Source organism: Adiantum capillus-veneris, chromosome 1 (genome assembly GCF_014529385.1).
Source record: "Adiantum capillus-veneris isolate H3 chromosome 1, ASM1452938v2, whole genome shotgun sequence".
NCBI lineage: Eukaryota > Viridiplantae > Streptophyta > Polypodiopsida > Polypodiales > Pteridaceae > Adiantum > Adiantum capillus-veneris.
Genome location: NC_140931.1, coordinates 10977740 through 10995426, shown reverse-complemented (window position 1 = coordinate 10995426; position 17687 = coordinate 10977740). Strand labels below are relative to the sequence as shown.

Genomic DNA, 17687 nt, shown 5'->3' with positions numbered 1-17687 from the left:
CTCTTCCAAGGAATCGCACACATGTTCAAAGACTTCCATATGCTTTCTAGCATCTCCGTCTCCACTGAATTTCTGTGTGAGCTTAGCTACTTGAACTGCCTTGCTCCTAGGCTCTCTATCAGGTGCACTACGCATGTTTTCCGCAATAGAGCGACCGATAGTTTGAGCAAATGTTGCCAAATCTCCTATTTGAGCAGGTATAATGGGTGTATGTGCTCCTGGAACCACATGTGAGATGGGAGTTGGCCTTGGCCTTGGCATATGCGCGGCTCTTGGGTCCCAAATTTCGTATGGTGGTGTACCAGACGGTGGTCCAAAGTTTACAGGCGTGGCCCTAGGCATAGGGGGTGCCTGATATGGCATGTTATTATTAAATGGCATGGCTCCACTTGTATAAGAGCTTGGATAATTCCATTGTGGATTGTAAGCTCTTGGAATAATCGGAGGTGTAGGAGCTACATGAGGCTGAGGTACGACAGGTGCACATGATTGATACATACATGTAGGTATAGTTGGGGGCACTGTGCTACTAGGCATCGGCGCAGTGTTAACAAATGAACTCCATGGTGTACTTCTTGTCATGCTCACCATTGGGATATGCATGGTAGCCGTAGTGTCATTAAGAGAAAGATGAGCTAGATCTGGGAAGGTAAAGCTGCCACTTGTGGGCTCAGATTGTACTGAGGCTCCTGGCGAAACAACATATGGAGGATCAATGGGGCTCACTGAGGGAGTCTCCATTTGTGACAGGGTTGGTTGGTTGGCCTTTCCCGTATCCAAGAATCTCATTAGGCCTGTTGAAGGCATGTTGATCCCTTTGTTCTGTCTTTCTAACTCGCCAATCCTATGGAGGACATCACAAACTTTCTGTTGTTGCTCATCTATGCTAGTAGCACCCGATGTGGATTGTAGAACATCTAACCAACCCACATGATAGGTGTGTCCTGTGTATCGATCAGTTAAAGCTTCTGCTTGTAGGTCATACTCCCAATTTTCGTTTAGGAATATCCCATCTAGGCCTGGCGTGCTGAAGGTTTCCCTTGAAGTGGAAGCATTATTGCTCCCCATAGCTTGCCCCTCCGTGACTGCTACCTTGGGAGCACTCGGTTGCTCGGCTGGCATGATTGTTGTCATAGGAGCCTTTGCTTTCAGGGCTCGACTTTGTTCTAGCCTTCGTAGGTTCTCAATTTCCCTCTCCCTTGTTGCTTGCATATAGCGTTCGATCTCTTGTACTTCAGCAAGACTCCTACCATCGGGTAGTAAAACCTCAGAGGGAGATAGTCCTAAAGGATCAGGAGGTGCAGTGGATGGAACATTCACATGCACACTCTCAAGAAGCATAGGGTCCATTTTAGGCATGAATGACGAATTTACTTCCCCACTCCCTTCATTTATTTCATTAACCGCATGTTCGGAGCGAGTAGCTCTACTAAGGGTCTCTTTTAAGCGGCTAAACACGCTGGACCCGGGCCATGGGCCCATGGCATGCATGTCTTGACTTGAACTATCAGGGTTTGGTGTAGGATACCCCTCCATGACTTCGTAGTCAGAGGAAGAATCACTAGACGCGATATGAGGATCTTGGGTCGCGCTACCTTGAGTCCTGGCCGAAGGTCCAGAACCTAGGGTGGAGGAATAATGGGTGCCCGCGTAAATGGAGGCACTACCAATATGCTCGTGCTCTAACACTCGTCCAGAGCGTAGGTTCATATGACTTGGATCCCCTAGAAGTGTCGGTGAAGGCCCGTGAAGGCTGCTCACCTAGTAATTTTGGGTGTTTTGCAACCCAAGTCTTTTCTTATTTATTTATTTATTGATTTTTTGGTCCTTTTTTTCTTGACCCAGCTATAGAATAGAACATATGATAGCTCAAAACGAGCGTCTCGGTCAGAGGGACATGCTGTGCTTTACAGCCCTCTGTTTGGTCACTTTATGCCCTCGGAATCCCTAAAACCGTCAATTTCTAGTAGGGAACTAGGCCCAAATTAGAAAGTCTAAGGGTGCAAGTGGGAAGAGAAGGGAGGAGAGTGGAGGACTTGGCCCACATGCTCTCATTCCCTCTTGAGGGGGTAGGGTATATATATAAGAGTGAGTCTAGTGTATATCATAAGACTGAGGACTGGGGCTTGGGCTTGGGCTTGGGAAAATAATCCCGATCCCGATCAAAATTTTAGTGTAGCCCCCCAGTCACTCACTCTTAAATATTTTCGTTTTTTTTATTTTTTTTAATAATGATTTTTTTTTTTTTTTTTTTGGCGATGATCGCGCGCGGTTTAAGTGACCCTTTCTTGGCCACACACTCTCTCACCTACCTAACCTCCTAGTCAACAGCTCACAGACAACTCACTACCTTATCTACTTACTAACAGTGCTGCTAACCACTGACTAATCTGTTAACTGCTTACTGACAGTGAGCTAACTGTCCACCTACTTCCTCTCTCACTACCTTATTGTGCAAAGACTGTGTGCAGCCAAACCTTGACAGAAAACTGTGTACAGACTGTGTGCAAACAGAAATTGCTAACTGCCTTCCTACTTATTCATTCACTGCAAACAAGCTAACGACTACTAATTGTGCAAAGACTGTGTGCAAATAGAAAACACAACATTATGCAGAAATCACAGAACTTGCAAACAACACAGAAATTAACAACTTACAGAAAAACAACTCATTCCTCTTCCTCTTCCTCTTCTTTCCTACTACAAACAACTCATAGGAGAAGCACAAAGTGCCTCTTGGGCTTAGTGCAGGGCGATTCCCCGGCAGCGGCGCCAAAAATGTGCGCTCCTTGCCGCACTATCGAAGCAAGGGACTTGCCGATACACCGTGTGCGAGCCACAAATGGCTCCAAGCACACAACAAGACTAATCTAGCAAGCTCAAGAGAGCAAAGGGTGTGTCACTCACCGCTCTACGCTCGCCTTCGTGGTGGATTCCTCGCCGCGATGAAGAAGAAGCTGCAGTCGTGCCGCGCTCAACCGCCTCGCCGCCGTCGTGCCTTCGTAATGCTCGATCGCACACACACTCTCCCTCTCTCTCTCTCTCTCTCTCTCTCTCTCTCTCTCACACACATACACACACACACACAAGGAGGTGAAGAAGAAGAAGATGGAGATAGAGATGGAGCAAGAGCACTCTTCTATTGCACAAATGAGAGAATGAGTGAATTTTAGGTTTAGTTGGCTTTTATATGAGCTCACCCCATTCACACTTGGGCGCCCATGCTTAGCCAACTAATCCCTTGAATGTCCCAGTTAGAGTGCGCCTCTCATCGGCGATCACTCTTACCCTTTTCCTATTGGTCCGACAAGCCCGGTACCTGACTCTACCAAATACATAATACACGTCCGTCGTAGGTGATGGGGTGTCCGTGATCCGTGAGGGTTAACACAGCCCAAGGAGTTTCAACACACCAGCTGTCCTGCTCTTCTGGTCCAGTGCTGACACATGTTCCTTTTCTTGCTTATCTTTCTCAATTAGGCTAGTGTCAGGGACATGTATATTGCTCTCAAACCTCTTCTTCTTATTGCGAAGAGAATAGTCTCCAATCTCGGAAATGCTATCCCATTATTCTGCACTCATGGGTGGACAACTTTCTCTTTAAATTTGCAAACTGGTCGGTAATTTTTGAGTTTGAAGCTCTGCACTTCGATCTCTTTCTTCAAGTGCTCTTCTCTACGGTCCTTCCTTCTTGAGTCCATCCTCTTGTCAATACCCCCCAAAATCTCATATGCTTCTTTATCATCTTCATCATATTCATCAGTGGCAAACAAACCCACATGATTCCCCTCAAACTCATCAAACTTCTGGTTTTTCATCATAACCCTTATCCTCTACCTACCTGAAGACGTAATGGCATTCCCAATTATAATGACCGATCTTCAGGCAGATCAGGGGTGGCACATGCAAGCCCAATACCAGATCGAGTAGTGAAACGGCTGACGGGAACCCCTTCTTGCAACGCATACTGGAGGGTTTGTAGTTTCCCTCGGGTAAATATATACTCGGGGTTTTGCCTGGTGCAACCTTAGCGACTTCTGGAGCATACATGGCAACCAAAAAATCATTGCACGTCCGATGAAGACAACGCAGCCTTTCTTGCCAATGTAGAGAACATTGCTTCTTCCCTGGATTTATCAGCGGATTAAGCTGCCCTATTCTGCCCCTACATCATCTGCGGTGCCTTCTCACTTTCGAGCTGCTGATGCTTTTCGCGCTTAAAAAATAACGAAGCCCTTTTTCCGTTTCAAAACCTATGCTCGGGATGAACCCATGTGGGTCAATAGGGTGGCCTTAACTGAAAGAAGGACCTTGGGCTCACCAAGTAAACAAACTCCAACTTCGTTCATCATCCCATGTAGGACACATCTTGCAATAGGTGTAGTCCAAGAGCCAACAACCCAAAGTGGTATCTCTTCAAGGAATTATTGTGCTCTAATGCACTTTGCTTGTAACCCAATATCATAAATATCACCATTTATCTAACAACCCTGGTACTTATCCTTCTTTATAACATAAAGCTCTCCATAAGCTTTCAGTCCGATCCAATAACCACTTTTGAGTTTTATCATCAAATGCTTTCAAAATATCACTTTTTATCACATGAAGACTCTCAACAATGCCAACATGCTAAGTTGTCACCACATTTGTGTGTGTGGGTGTGGGTGTGTGTGTGTGTGAGAGAGAGAGAGAGAGAGAGAGAGAGAGAGAGAGAACCTTTCATCACGTAGTAGAAGGCATTGCATCCCTACACAAAAGTGGGTAGATGCCTCTCTTGTCATCACGAAAGCATCCTTGGCCGGTGCATACATCGTGGCTTTGCCCTACCCGTAGTACCTCACCCTCTTAAGACCATCTGCCTTGGCCAACTCATGCCACTCAGTTGCCCCCGTTTAAGACAACACACCACTATGCTCTCCTTTGGGAGCGCCATGTCAGCATTGGTCTCCCATTTTCTCTCGTTAAGTTGCATTGCACACCATCAGAGGACACCATTATATCTCTCTCTCTCTCTCTCTCTCTCTAGGCATGCACATGCACCAACACTGACCAAAATCAGATGGAAAGTAGGATGCCTGATCTGCACACTTGCCCATTGCTTTCTAGGCACACCCACTAAAATCCCTGCAGTTGTTAGGAGGGAGGGAGAGAAGGAGAGGTTTTGATACAATTGCAAAAGTTGTTGTTGCCCCTTCGATAGCCGTTGAGAGTGAGAGAGAGAGACCTCAAGTAGGGATTGCAGTGCGATTCTACAATGTGGTGGCCCTCACTGTGGGTGTTATGACGAGGTGTTTGTGCACATCAGCTACAACCTGTAGGAAAAAGATTGCACAATGTAGTCATCTCGCCTCATCAATCTCACTCATTTCTCCTCATCAATCTCACTCACCTCTTGGACATGATGTCATTGTGTACGACCTACTGGAGATAGCTCGCATAGATTGGAAAGACAAACAGATGCAAGAGGTCAGTGACGTGAGCTACCTGAGTGTACCTCCATAAAACAAAAGAGGTAAGGAGTTAAGAACATCACGGATAGCAGATCTCAAGTTTCTCTCTCTCTCTCTCTCTCTCTCTCACACACACACACACACGCACACACACACACACACACTCTAAACATGGTCCAAAAGAGCAGGCGCAGTCTCTTCCCATGCAAACCGCCAATGTTGCCGGATCCATTAATGTGAGCAGAGTGTGATGCTTTCGAGCAGTGCTCCTTGCAAAAGAAGGAGAAATGAATACGTAATGCTTTTTTGATAGAAGTTAGGAGGGAGGGACAGGTGGAGGGGCTCTTTGAGCTTGAAAACTTTAAGCTACATTATAAAGAGTATAGATTCCATTTCTTGTAGCATTTGCAACTCACATCACACAAGTTCAACTTGTTTCTTTGACTTTAGTTTGATCTTAGTGCTTCCTTAAGCCCTTTTCAATACTAAGTAGACTATATGTTATAATCTGCTAATAGGAGTCAGGATTCTTACACTTAACTTTTAGAACTACCATAACAAGTTAACTAGATCTATAGTTTGGACTACAAAGTGCACCAACTTGTGAACATGTTTCAGTACTTTTAGTGGTAAAATTACATAGATGTTTTGAGCATGAGGTAGTAATGCACATGCTAAAAACATTTACACATCACATATCATGAATTTCCAACTATATCTTTAATTTAATTTGACCTTACTACTTTTCTAAGCCCTTTTCAATATTGATAGGCTTATATTCTTATGGGTAAAAAGTACTATACTAAGTTTTCACTAATCACCAAATTAACTTGCACAAATTCACTACCTTGTAATTTAACTTGTGAATGTGCTTTGCAATGATGGTAATGTTTGTAAACAAGATAAATATTTGAAAAAAAAAAAGAGCATAATAGTTTCCACCAAGTAGGTTACTAGGTATTTAAACAATTGCATAAGCGAAGAGCTCCTTTCGTGACACCCAATACAACTCTAAGGAGAAAATCAACTTCGTGTTAGAAGCTAGATATGAAGGGGCAATTTGTTGAAATCTTGGTGCACGATATCTGAAAGAGGTATGGTATTTAGCTACCTCTTCATTATTTACTACACGTCAAAATTACTCTACTTGTATTTTACCTTATAAACTCTCTCTCTCTCTCTCTCTCTCTCTCTCTCTCCCCCCCCCCCCCCCCCCCTCTCCCCACACAAACCACCACCGCCACCAAGATCAAGGTTGCCAATAGTATAATGGAACATATATGGCCAACAAGTTGAGTTTAGAAAGATGAGCGAAAGAAGCAAGCACTAGGTTCCTATTACACCATGAATCACGATTAACATGATAAGGACCATACATGGTGCTATCAACTCTTGCACTTTGCAACTTGTTAAGCAACATATCACATGTTTGATGTGCCATTGCATGTGATGTACAACTCAAAAACTCATGATAAGAGTTGTCTTGAGTCAAATTTGGAATCCTCAATCAAATTGTGAAAGTTTAACTTGTAAATACCATATATACTACAAAGCAACCACTCGCAACTCGTGATTAAGATGGTTTACTTGCACATGTAATTTTAAGAAGAAAGGATGTTGATAATTAAACATGTCATTGAGTTATCCATGGGACAATGGACATCATTGTCTTGCATACTTTTGACCAATGATGCATTTGCCTATATATCGAAGGCATTCAATGTGTGCTCAACTTTTGTGCTCTAAGTTATGACGGCTCGAACACAATGAGATGCCTAGCTTTGTAAACAACGGGCTACAACATGACAAACATTGAAATCAAGGTCAAGTGGCTCACATAGTTATCGTATAGGAGTGCTTCAACGATCCAATTTCAAGTGCTGCTACATACTTAACTGTTGGCCTACATAACTTTGCCATGAGGATTTTTGCTAGCTATAATTTCATTGGTCGCATTAATCAAATTTGTGATTTCTAGATGTGTAATCAACAAGCAAGTGCCAACAAGTAGGTTGGTGCTTGTGCTGAAGGGGGACCCTTTGTCAGCCACCCTTCTTGCTATTTCACTTTACCAAACTCATCGCCACTTCTGAAAAGCATTTTTTTTGGTAAAAAGCATGACGACTAGAAGGAACAAGGCATCTGGAGACAGACGCTAGCACTTTCTTTTACTTCGATAGGAGAGAGAGAGAGAGAGAGAGAGAGAGAGAGAGAGAGAGAGAGAGAGAGAGAGAGAGAGAGAGAGAGAGAGAGAGAGAGAGCACATGTAGTTGCCATGGTGGGTAGGATAGCTCAGAATCTCTGTCGATTGGTATACGTTGCAAAGCACACATGAACCCTTGGTTGCAACTACATTGGCTTGCTGATGACTAGCTGAGTGCACACATGCTTGGAGTTGCATCTGATCGATGGCGAGGACAACATAATATACTACAAACCCGTCTTCTCTTCTCATAATTCATAGAGAGTGCTAATTTTGGCACCCCATCGCCTCCTTAGAGGTGCAAACGACTAGCGAAAAACTCCAAATCTGCGATGGACCAATTTAGCATCTCCACCGCCCAGAGTTTTCTTTTGGATGTATGTGTGCATTGCAAGAAGAGACTCTAGATAAAATAAAATGCGTGTTTAAAAATTTGAAAGATACTCCGATGAACACATAATGAAACTCCCTTGATATACACACTCCCTTTCTTTTGAAAAACAATGCCAATATTCCGGATCCACATACCCTTAAAAAAAAACATGTTAAATTACAACAATGATTACAAGAGGAAGGGTTGAGCCCATGACCCAAACGGGGGACTCTCATGTGGTCGCTCGCCAGTAAAAAATATACAAATCAAATAAAAATGAGGATTCACTCCAAGATGGCCAGTCGAGGATGGAGGGAGGGGTGAGGGTGGGGCCTTTGACGAGGAGCAACAATAGGGCGATGATTGGGTGCCAAGGCAGCCTCGACAAGCAACATTGGCGCACACATAGCCACCCACCCTCACAAACTCTCACCCCCCACCTCTTCTTCCCTCCTTGGCTAGCTTCTATGCAGGTGTGTGTTTGTGTGTCTGCGTGCGTGCGTGTGTGTGTGTGTGTGTGTCACTTGGCTCAATCAATTATGCACAGAGATTCCCGGTGGGAATAAGGTCTCAAAATGGAGTCGTGCATTATGAAGAATATGAAATATGAGGAAGGCATAGGGGAATATAATATAATAAAAATCGTGGGCGGTCTTTAAGGGATTTCAGGCACCTGGGTGGCTGGGTCCTGAACAATTTTAGGCTAACTCGTTTCTATAAAAGTTCCAACTCTACGACTTTTGCCGTTAAAAAAAAAAACAAGACGCCAGTGTAGAAGAGAATTTCAGTGGCATTAGATTTTCGCCCCAAAAAAAAAAGCCTGCAGCTATCGAAGCCATTGCACTGTTGCAGGCAGGCAATGTCAACACAGGGTACTTCAACACTGAACCGTTGCTGTGCCTCCCCTTGTCTTTTTAAAGGGCTCGAGGAGAAAATGTGGCAACCTCGCCTGTTGACTGGAGTGAAAAATATACAAATCAAATAAAAATGAGGATTGACTCAGTGACGGCCGGGCCAGCCCTTTCGAGGATCGAGGGATGGCGCGCGGCGGGGGCCCTCTCTTGCCGTCATCTTTGACGAGGAGCAACGGAGGGGACGATGGCTGGGTGCCCAAAGAAGCCTCGATAAAAGCCCTCCTCTGTTTTGCCGTTTTAAGTAGTATCACCGGCGCGCACCCACACCCACCCATTCAAACTCTCACCCCCGATCTCTTCTCTCCTCGTCGCCTCGCGTCTGTGCGGGGTGCATGTGCCATCCAGCCATCACTCTGCCACTTTTAACTAGGGCCTAATTTTGCAATCGCTAGCAACCTCTGCGATTTTTCAAGAAGCGAGTGATACCTTCAATCATACGAAAGCTTGCAGGAAATGATGGGCTTCTCTTGACAGAAGAAACAGAGCGGACGACCTTCTCGGATTCAAGGAATTTGCTTGGCTTAGCTGTACACGAAATGGGGCCTGATGAGAAGACCATTGGTTTAGAAGCCCTCAATTCGGAGACTGTTGATTTGGTAAGCTAGACCAACGCATCGGTCTTGTAGCTACACAGCATGTGTTGTGACCTAAATGCATGGTCCGCTTAGCTGTGTTTGTGCCTCACCATGCTGGTCATCCTTGTTCTGTAGGAGAGAATCCCCATTGAGGAGGTTTTCGAGCAGCTCAGATGCACCAAGGAAGGGCTGACCTCCGATGAGGGAGGGAGTCGCCTCAAGATTTTCGGATACAACAAGTTGGAGGAGAAATCTGTAAGCATATGTGGCCCGAAATTATGGATCTACTTCTGTACTGTGCTTTCGTTTCATGCATACCCATGAAATGCCGAGGGAGACTGATTGGAGAGTGTGGACAATCTTTGCATGACTTCACTCCTCACATTATTTCAGAGTAGGATAACGTTCACTCATTTATTGTGGCTGGTTCTTAGCACTTAAACCTCTACAAATCAAGCTTATTAGCATCCAGTTATCCATCAGAGGCAGCAGTGTGAATCGGACCACAATCTTAATGAAATTGCCTCCCAGTAATGGAAATAAGAGGCATCCTAATGAAACGTTTGTGCTATGGGCTTTTTCAAGCTTCCAATACATTGGATTTTGGTGTTTTGGAAGCTGTGTTTGGTGGAGCTGAGCTGTATTGTTCGGACTTCTACCGAGCTTCAATAGGATGCTTACAGGCCCCTAAAGATAAGGGTTTCACACTCCCTCGGGGGCTCATTACTGTTCACGTCTTTCCTTTTGTTAGGGATGCTGTTTTCTTTATACATGTTGTAGGTCTTCAGTATATTATGTTTCCGCCTCTTGCTCTTGACATGGATCTACTCTATCCAGGCTTGCGTTTCACAGCATTTATGACCATCAATGTTTATGATGTGCAGGAGAGCAAGATTCTCAAGTTTCTTGGCTTCATGTGGAACCCTCTGTCCTGGGTTATGGAAGCTGCAGCAATCATGGCAATAGCCTTAGCTAATGGAAAATACAAGGGGGAGGTATATAAGTTGACAATTAGAGGCTGCCAGAAGCATTTCGATGGTATTACTACTTGTCTGTAAAAATGGATAAGATGAATCTGTTTCATGGTTTATTCTTGCAGAAAACCCCTCCTGACTGGCAAGACTTTGTCGGTATTGTGGTTCTGCTGGTTATTAACTCTACCATTTCCTTCTTCGAGGAAAATAATGCAGGAAATGCGGCGGCAGCTCTTATGGCAAGACTGGCTCCTAAAACAAAGGTTCAGTCTCCATAAATCTTTTTTGTTGTCATGTATGCCTGTTTATGGGCAGTTATGTTTGTGCTCCAAGTTTTTGCGAATACAGGCCACAAAAGTTTGCACTCATACAGGTTCTTCGAGATGGGCATTGGAGTGAGCAAGATGCCTGCATTCTTGTTCCAGGGGATATTATCAGTGTTAAATTGGGTGATATAATTCCTGCTGATGCACGACTTTTGGACGGTGATCCTTTGAAGATAGACCAGGTAGCAATCTATTTTAGTTTCCTTCAAGAAGTGGGAAAGCTGTGAAAGGCAAAAGGCAAAGACTCAGTCCCATATTACTTGGTTGCAGTCTGCGCTCACAGGAGAGTCGCTTCCTGTGACCAAGAAACCTGGAGATGAGGTGTTTTCTGGGTCGACTTGCAAACAGGGAGAGATTGAAGCAGTTGTCATTGCAACTGGTGTCCACACATTCTTTGGCAAGGCTGCTCATTTGGTTGATTCAACCAACCAAGTTGGTCATTTCCAGAAGGTATTCTGTTAACTTCATATTTCTTCTCCTTCCAAACCAGGAGTTGTGCTGCAAAGGAGTGTCTTGGCTCGTGTAGAATGTCTGTGAGTATGCTTTTGCAGTTGTGATGCTGCTTTTGAAGAAAGTGCTGCATACTATAGACCTTTTACTTGGATGAATTTTGAATTCGTTTCTTTTGCATGGATGTGGTTTTGGCTCTGCTCTAAGGCTGCTCCTGGCAGTCTCTGTTAGTTTTACTGTACTCGTTTGCAGCTAGGCAGAAGGCCTTTACGGATTTCTATTAGGGATTGGGTCAGAGTAGCTCATCTCTCAATAGTTTTCTGCAAGATATCACTTGCGACATCTGCATTCTAGAGTTTTGGTTCTTAACGCTACGAGTAAGCCTGGTTTTGATTTATATATTGTAGCGTGTGAGTGCACGCGCGCGCGTGAGTTTTTGCTTAGAGCATGTGAAGCTTTCTTTTCTTGGATGGAGCTACTTTTGTTTGGCTACTGAAAGCACGTCTCTCTCTCTGAGAGTGACAACAAAAGTTGGGAAGAAACTTGCTCTATGGGCAGGAACATGCTTGGTTGCCTGACTCAAGTATGGATGCTAGTATATCTTTGTCCACCATTAGATTTGATCATGTCTTGGTTCATTCTCCAAAGTTGCGAACTTTGTGCTATTTAGGCACATTGTAGATTCTCAGAGTAACAAGCTTGTTTGTCGTTCTTGAGAGGAGCAGGCCATTTAGTGATGCTCATCATGGATTTTGAGTCGAGAGTGTGCAATGTTGGTAACATAAGAATTTTTTGAGTAAAAAACAGATGATTACTTCTTAGTGCTTTTTCTTCCTGAGCGGCCACATTTCTGATGCTCTGCGTAAATTTTGAATCAAAATTGGTCACTAATTAAGATGGAAAGGGGCTATTTTGTTTGAATTGTAAGCAATAAACCAGATGCTCTGCTGCATGTTGTATAGAGATTTATGTTTTTTTTTTTGCTTTCTACCTACAGGTTTTGACTGCCATTGGAAATTTCTGCATTTGCTCTATTGCTGTTGGGATAGTTATTGAGATTCTTGTCATGTATCCGATTCAGCGCAGAGCTTATAGGGAAGGGATTAACAATCTCTTAGTATTGCTTATTGGTGGAATTCCCATTGCCATGCCTACTGTGCTGTCTGTCACTATGGCCATTGGATCTCACCGCCTGTCACAACAGGTGAGCTTTTTTGAGTAGGTACAACCAAGTCTACTTTTAAGTTTCTTATTGAATTTCTGACTTAATGGGTTGTGGTGATGATCTCAGGGGGCTATCACAAAGCGTATGACAGCCATTGAAGAAATGGCTGGGATGGATGTTCTTTGTAGTGATAAGACGGGTACACTAACATTGAATAAACTCACAGTTGACAAGAATTTGATTGAGGTATGAAGGGAGCTGGTTTTTATACTTACAGGCTACCACGCGTTTCTTGTCTTATTTATCCTCGAATTGGTGCTTACTAGTTGCTAATAATTGTTTTTGTCTGCAGTGTTTTTCAAAAGGTATTGACAAGGACATGGTGGTTCTTTTGGCGGCAAGAGCCTCCAGGACTGAGAATCAAGATGCCATTGATGCTGCAATTGTTGGCATGCTTGCTGATCCCAAGGAGGTAACTATTCAGAGGCATTCAGTTTGTTCTCTTTCTTGCTTTGTTTTGGATGAAGTAGTGTGCAGCCAAATTGTTCCATATTAGTGGCAGACATTTGCAGAATATTCATCAAGAGACTATGACTGCGGCAATGTGCTGTGAAGTTCTCCTCTCACCATCGTTCTTGTATGTGATAGGCACGTGCCAACGTCCAGGAGTTACATTTTCTTCCTTTCAATCCTGTGGACAAAAGAACTGCACTTACGTACATTGACTCTGATGGTAGATGGTATAGAGCTAGTAAAGGTGCTCCTGAGCAGGTGCTCTTCCTGTTCACTGCCCTTTCCTGCAACCATCCCTCATTTGAAATTCAGCTTACTTTTGAGGTTTGTGTGCAGATACTTGCCCTTGCTCACAACAAACACAATATCGAAGCACGCGTCCATGCAGTGATTGATAAGTTTGCAGAGCGTGGGTTGCGTTCACTTGCAGTGGCTCGGCAGGTTACCTCTGTCCCATCCTTGTTTAGAAGTTTTTACTCGTAGCAATCCCTGGCTTTGCATTGTTTTCTTACAAATTGGGAAGTTCATTGATTACTGCTTTGTTGCAGTGCCTCATTCGGTATAATTGATCTCATTATTTTTCTGCATAACGACATGACGTGTCTCTGCTTATGGGATGAGCTAATTGGTCTATATATTTCTTGAGTTTGTGCTGAATGTAGCTCATATATAATTACAGGAAGTGCCAGAGAAAAACAAAGAGAGTGATGGTGGTCCTTGGCTCTTTTGTGGCTTGATGCCTCTCTTTGATCCTCCTCGCCATGATAGTGCTGAGACGATTCGACGAGCTTTGAATCTGGGTGTCAATGTTAAGATGATAACAGGTAACTCAAAGCATTGCTTTTATTTTTGTGAATATTATGCTGTACATATCGTGCTTGATTATTTTAGTTTGGATACTCATAAGTGGCACAACTCATGTGCGACTATAATCATTTCGTGTGCGCATTTACATGCGTCATATGTGTGTGTATGTTTTCTATGGAAAACACCAAGGCCCTTTAGATTAAGGTATCGACAATTGCAGCCTTTAGTGTAGAGTAGAAGGCCTTCTAGGACATAACTTTGGGCTGGCCATCAAATAGCGCTGAGGTTTCGACTCCCCCCCCCTCCCTCTCCCCCCCCAAACCCACTCTGCCCCCCCCAAAAAAAAAAACCAGGCAAAAAAGAAAAAAAGAAAAAAAGAAAAAGAAAAGAAAAAATATTTTCAACAGTTTATGATATTTTGAAATTGAAAGAGAATTATAAAGGGATTAATGATGATACCAGGGTTAAATTTGGGTTTCTTCCCTCCTCCATATCCATTTAGTTGTTAAGTGCTTATTTTACTGAAAGGTTACTGGTTCATAAAGTGTTAAGACATGTGTATTCTGTTATTCAGGTGACCAACTTGCTATTGCCAAGGAGACTGGCAGACGGTTGGGTATGGGCACCAACATGTACCCTTCATCGTCCTTATTAGGACAGGATAAGGATGAAAGTATTGCCTCTCTCCCTGTGGACGAGCTCATTGAAAAGGCAGATGGATTTGCAGGAGTTTTTCCAGGTCTGCATATTTTTCTACCTAATTTAGACCTTGCTGAACTCATTAAGTGCAGTCTTTGTAAATTCGATGCATCTCTGGTGGTCTTCTCGAATAGTGACATACAAAATGTGTTTTTGAGCAGAGCACAAGTATGAAATAGTCAAACGCTTGCAAGAGAAGAAACACATTTGTGGAATGACAGGCGATGGTGTCAATGATGCCCCTGCTTTGAAGAAAGCAGACATAGGCATTGCTGTTGCCGATGCAACTGATGCTGCAAGGAGTGCATCTGATATTGTGCTGACGGAGCCTGGTCTGAGTGTTATTATTAGTGCAGTTCTTACCAGCCGTGCTATCTTCCAGAGGATGAAGAATTATACGGTACAAACCAAAATCATTGTTGATTGACATGTTGTTTGAATGTTTATTTGTGTGGGTTTGAAGATTGAGTCCTGCTACTTTGGTTCATTCTCTCTCCTATGCAGATTTATGCAGTTTCTATCACCATACGTATAGTGGTAATTTCTGTGTCCTCAACACTAGCCTTTTAAAGTTATTCGGGATACACATTGAACCTTACACTGATCCTCTTTGTGTTATGTTTTGTAGTTGGGCTTCCTACTTTTGGCTCTTATTTGGCAGTTTGATTTTTCGCCCTTTATGGTCCTGATCATTGCCATACTAAATGATGGTAAGCCTGCCAATCAAACTAGTTTGTCAAGCACTCCAAATGTACTTATCAGTCAAGGCTCCACTATGTTGCGACTCAGATGCAATGTGTCTTCATTCATGAGCTTGTCGTCTTAGCTATTGCCTTGTGTGGTAGGTACAATCATGACTATCTCAAAAGATCGGGTAAAGCCCAGCCCCTTACCGGATAGTTGGAAGCTGAGAGAGATTTTTGCAACTGGTGTTGTTCTTGGAACTTACATGGCATTGATGACAGTTGTTTTCTTCTGGGCAGCCCATAAAACTACATTTTTCCCTGTGAGTAGATTGTACTCTTCTAAATGCAGGTCAACGTGTGATCAAGGAATGGCCCTAATGTCAAGTATGTTTATTGCCAGGACAAATTTGGAGTGAGGGACATTAGTTGGAGTCAAAGCCAACTCACAGCTGCCGTGTACTTGCAAGTGAGCATTATCAGCCAAGCGCTCATTTTTGTAACCAGATCAAGAAGCTGGTCTTTCCTTGAGCGCCCTGGGCTATTGCTCCTGATTGCCTTTGTCGTAGCCCAGCTGGTGAGTTTTCTGCACCAATTGTTTATACTTTTTGGAAAGAGTTCCATCTTCAACTGCAGTCATATCCTCTCTACAGGTGGCAACCCTTCTGGCTGTGTATGCGACATGGGGTTTTGCCAGTATCAGAGGTATTGGTTGGGGCTGGGCTGGGGTTATTTGGCTATATAGCCTTGTCACCTATGTACCCCTTGACATTATCAAGTTCGCCGTTCGGTACATTCTAAGTGGAAGATCATGGGACCTCCTCTTGGAACAAAGGGTAATGTTGCGCATCCTGAGTATCTAGTGATGTTGACGGCATGTATTCTCCAGCTCAAATTTATGGTGTTTGCAAGCTGGCATGTGACAAAAGAATTTTGTATGATGGGCATGTACTGCAGTGACCAATCCATGTGTGAATGCCTCTTGTGTGTACATCACACATCATATTTAAAGTCATGTTTGGTTGCATGTGTAGCTGTTCATCTAACTCACGATCATTATCCTTCAGTGTGTGATACCCATGACCAAAAGGTTTGATAGGACAGCCTTCTCCCTAACTCATGAACACTTTAAAGATTTTGAAGAAGTTCCATTACATTATGACCATGAGGTCTGATGGGGCAATTGCGTACTTAGTTGGGCTAATCCTGGTACTGAAGATTTTGTCCACCCTATGTGATCTTGTTCTTTTCCTGAAATGTTGTATCCATGTACAGGTGGCTTTCACAAGAAAGAAAGATTATGGAAAAGAGGCAAGAGAGGCACAATGGGCCCATGCACAGCGCACACTGCATGGCTTGCATCCACCAGAACCAAGCAAACTTTTCTCTGATAGGAGCAGCTATCATGAGCTAACAGAGATTGCTGAACAGGCTAAGAGGAGAGCTGAAATTGCAAGGTATGAAACTTTTGGTCATGTCAGTTCTCTCGTGAGTGCCACGTTTTTGCCTTACGATATTGTTTGGAAGGCTGAGTTTCTGTTGTCAATTACTTTCAGATTGAGGGAGCTTCACACCTTGAAGGGTCATGTGGAGTCGGTGGTGAGGTTGAAAGGTCTTGACATAAACACCATTCAGCAGGCATACACAGTTTGATGGATTAATTGCTTAAAAGCCCCTTGCTTTTTGTTAGTTCTGCAAATTAGTTTTTGGAATGTCTGGCACAGAGACAAGTTTTCTGTGGTCTGCGCTAAAGCAGGCGGCGAAACGTGTCGCGCCTAACAGATTTTTCTTGTATAACAAGCTTTAAAGCCTTTGTTAATTAGAAAACAGAGTGCATAAATTGAGAGACTTGCAAGGAGAGAGCTGCTAAGCATCAACTCGAGCAATATACAGGGATACAACAATAGCCTTTGTAACAATTATATTCTCTTAATAAAGATTTGCCATTTGTTTTTTTGCACGTGCGATTTGTACAGTTTTGACTTTCTTTCGTGACACTTGTGCGTGCTTGTGAGCGAATATTGGCAACCTATCTCGTGCCCGGCAGCCTTTGGCATTAGTATTTTCTCCTGGAACTTTTGGAAGCAATTGTGGACCATTAGATTAAGCTTGTTGTGAGCAAGTTAACCATAGGATTAGGGCCACATGGCAAAGTCCAATGTTTTTTGTGACTTTTAATGGAGCACAGGTTAAGGTCACACACTCCCTCGTCATATTATTTAGTGTTGGGAGGGGCATTAACTTGGGGGCCATATACAGAGACACATCATCTTTTGCCATAGATGAGGAAGGAGAATGGTGTACAAGTTTTTCATTGCCTTCGTCTGTAAATGGGTCCCTTCATTCAAGGATCTTGGGAACTTCCTTTTTGGAATCTTTTTGTTTGAAAGTGTTTTTTTAGTTGTAATTTGTCTAAGGGTTGTGGCTTATTGTGGAAGGACACTACCTACACATTGGAAGGACACTCTAAAGAGAAGAAAATAATGAAGGGAAAATAAAGGAGTTGAGAAACACAAATGTATCAAATGTGCACACCTCTCTTTATATGGACTCGC

The 17687-nt window shown here is 43.4% G+C and overlaps 1 protein-coding gene across 1 annotated transcript; it reads left to right on the top strand.

Annotated features, from left to right (window-relative positions):
- The first annotated feature begins 9188 nt into the window (after positions 1-9188).
- LOC147464314 (plasma membrane ATPase) lies at positions 9189-16982 on the top strand. The gene is made up of 21 exons (XM_086513976.1): positions 9189-9536; positions 9651-9770; positions 10400-10510; positions 10615-10752; positions 10863-10997; positions 11086-11265; positions 12263-12469; positions 12557-12676; positions 12783-12902; positions 13079-13201; positions 13280-13384; positions 13623-13767; positions 14325-14489; positions 14611-14849; positions 14954-14986; positions 15078-15159; positions 15295-15455; positions 15536-15709; positions 15786-15968; positions 16408-16589; positions 16689-16982. Exons 1-21 carry the CDS (start codon positions 9477-9479, stop codon positions 16783-16785), a joined length of 2880 nt encoding a protein of 959 aa, XP_086370102.1. The 5' UTR covers positions 9189-9476; the 3' UTR covers positions 16786-16982.
- The last annotated feature ends 705 nt before the right edge of the window (positions 16983-17687 follow it).

Bases quoted from the DNA above. Each gene is read 5' to 3' on its own strand.
- LOC147464314 (XM_086513976.1), top strand. From the start codon at position 9,477: ATGGGGCCTGATGAGAAGACCATTGGTTTAGAAGCCCTCAATTCGGAG. The intron at 10,511-10,614 runs GTATATAAGTTG...TTATTCTTGCAG, and splicing joins ATGGAAAATACAAGGGGGAG to AAAACCCCTCCTGACTGGCA. The intron at 15,160-15,294 runs GTAAGCCTGCCA...CTTGTGTGGTAG, and splicing joins CATTGCCATACTAAATGATG to GTACAATCATGACTATCTCA.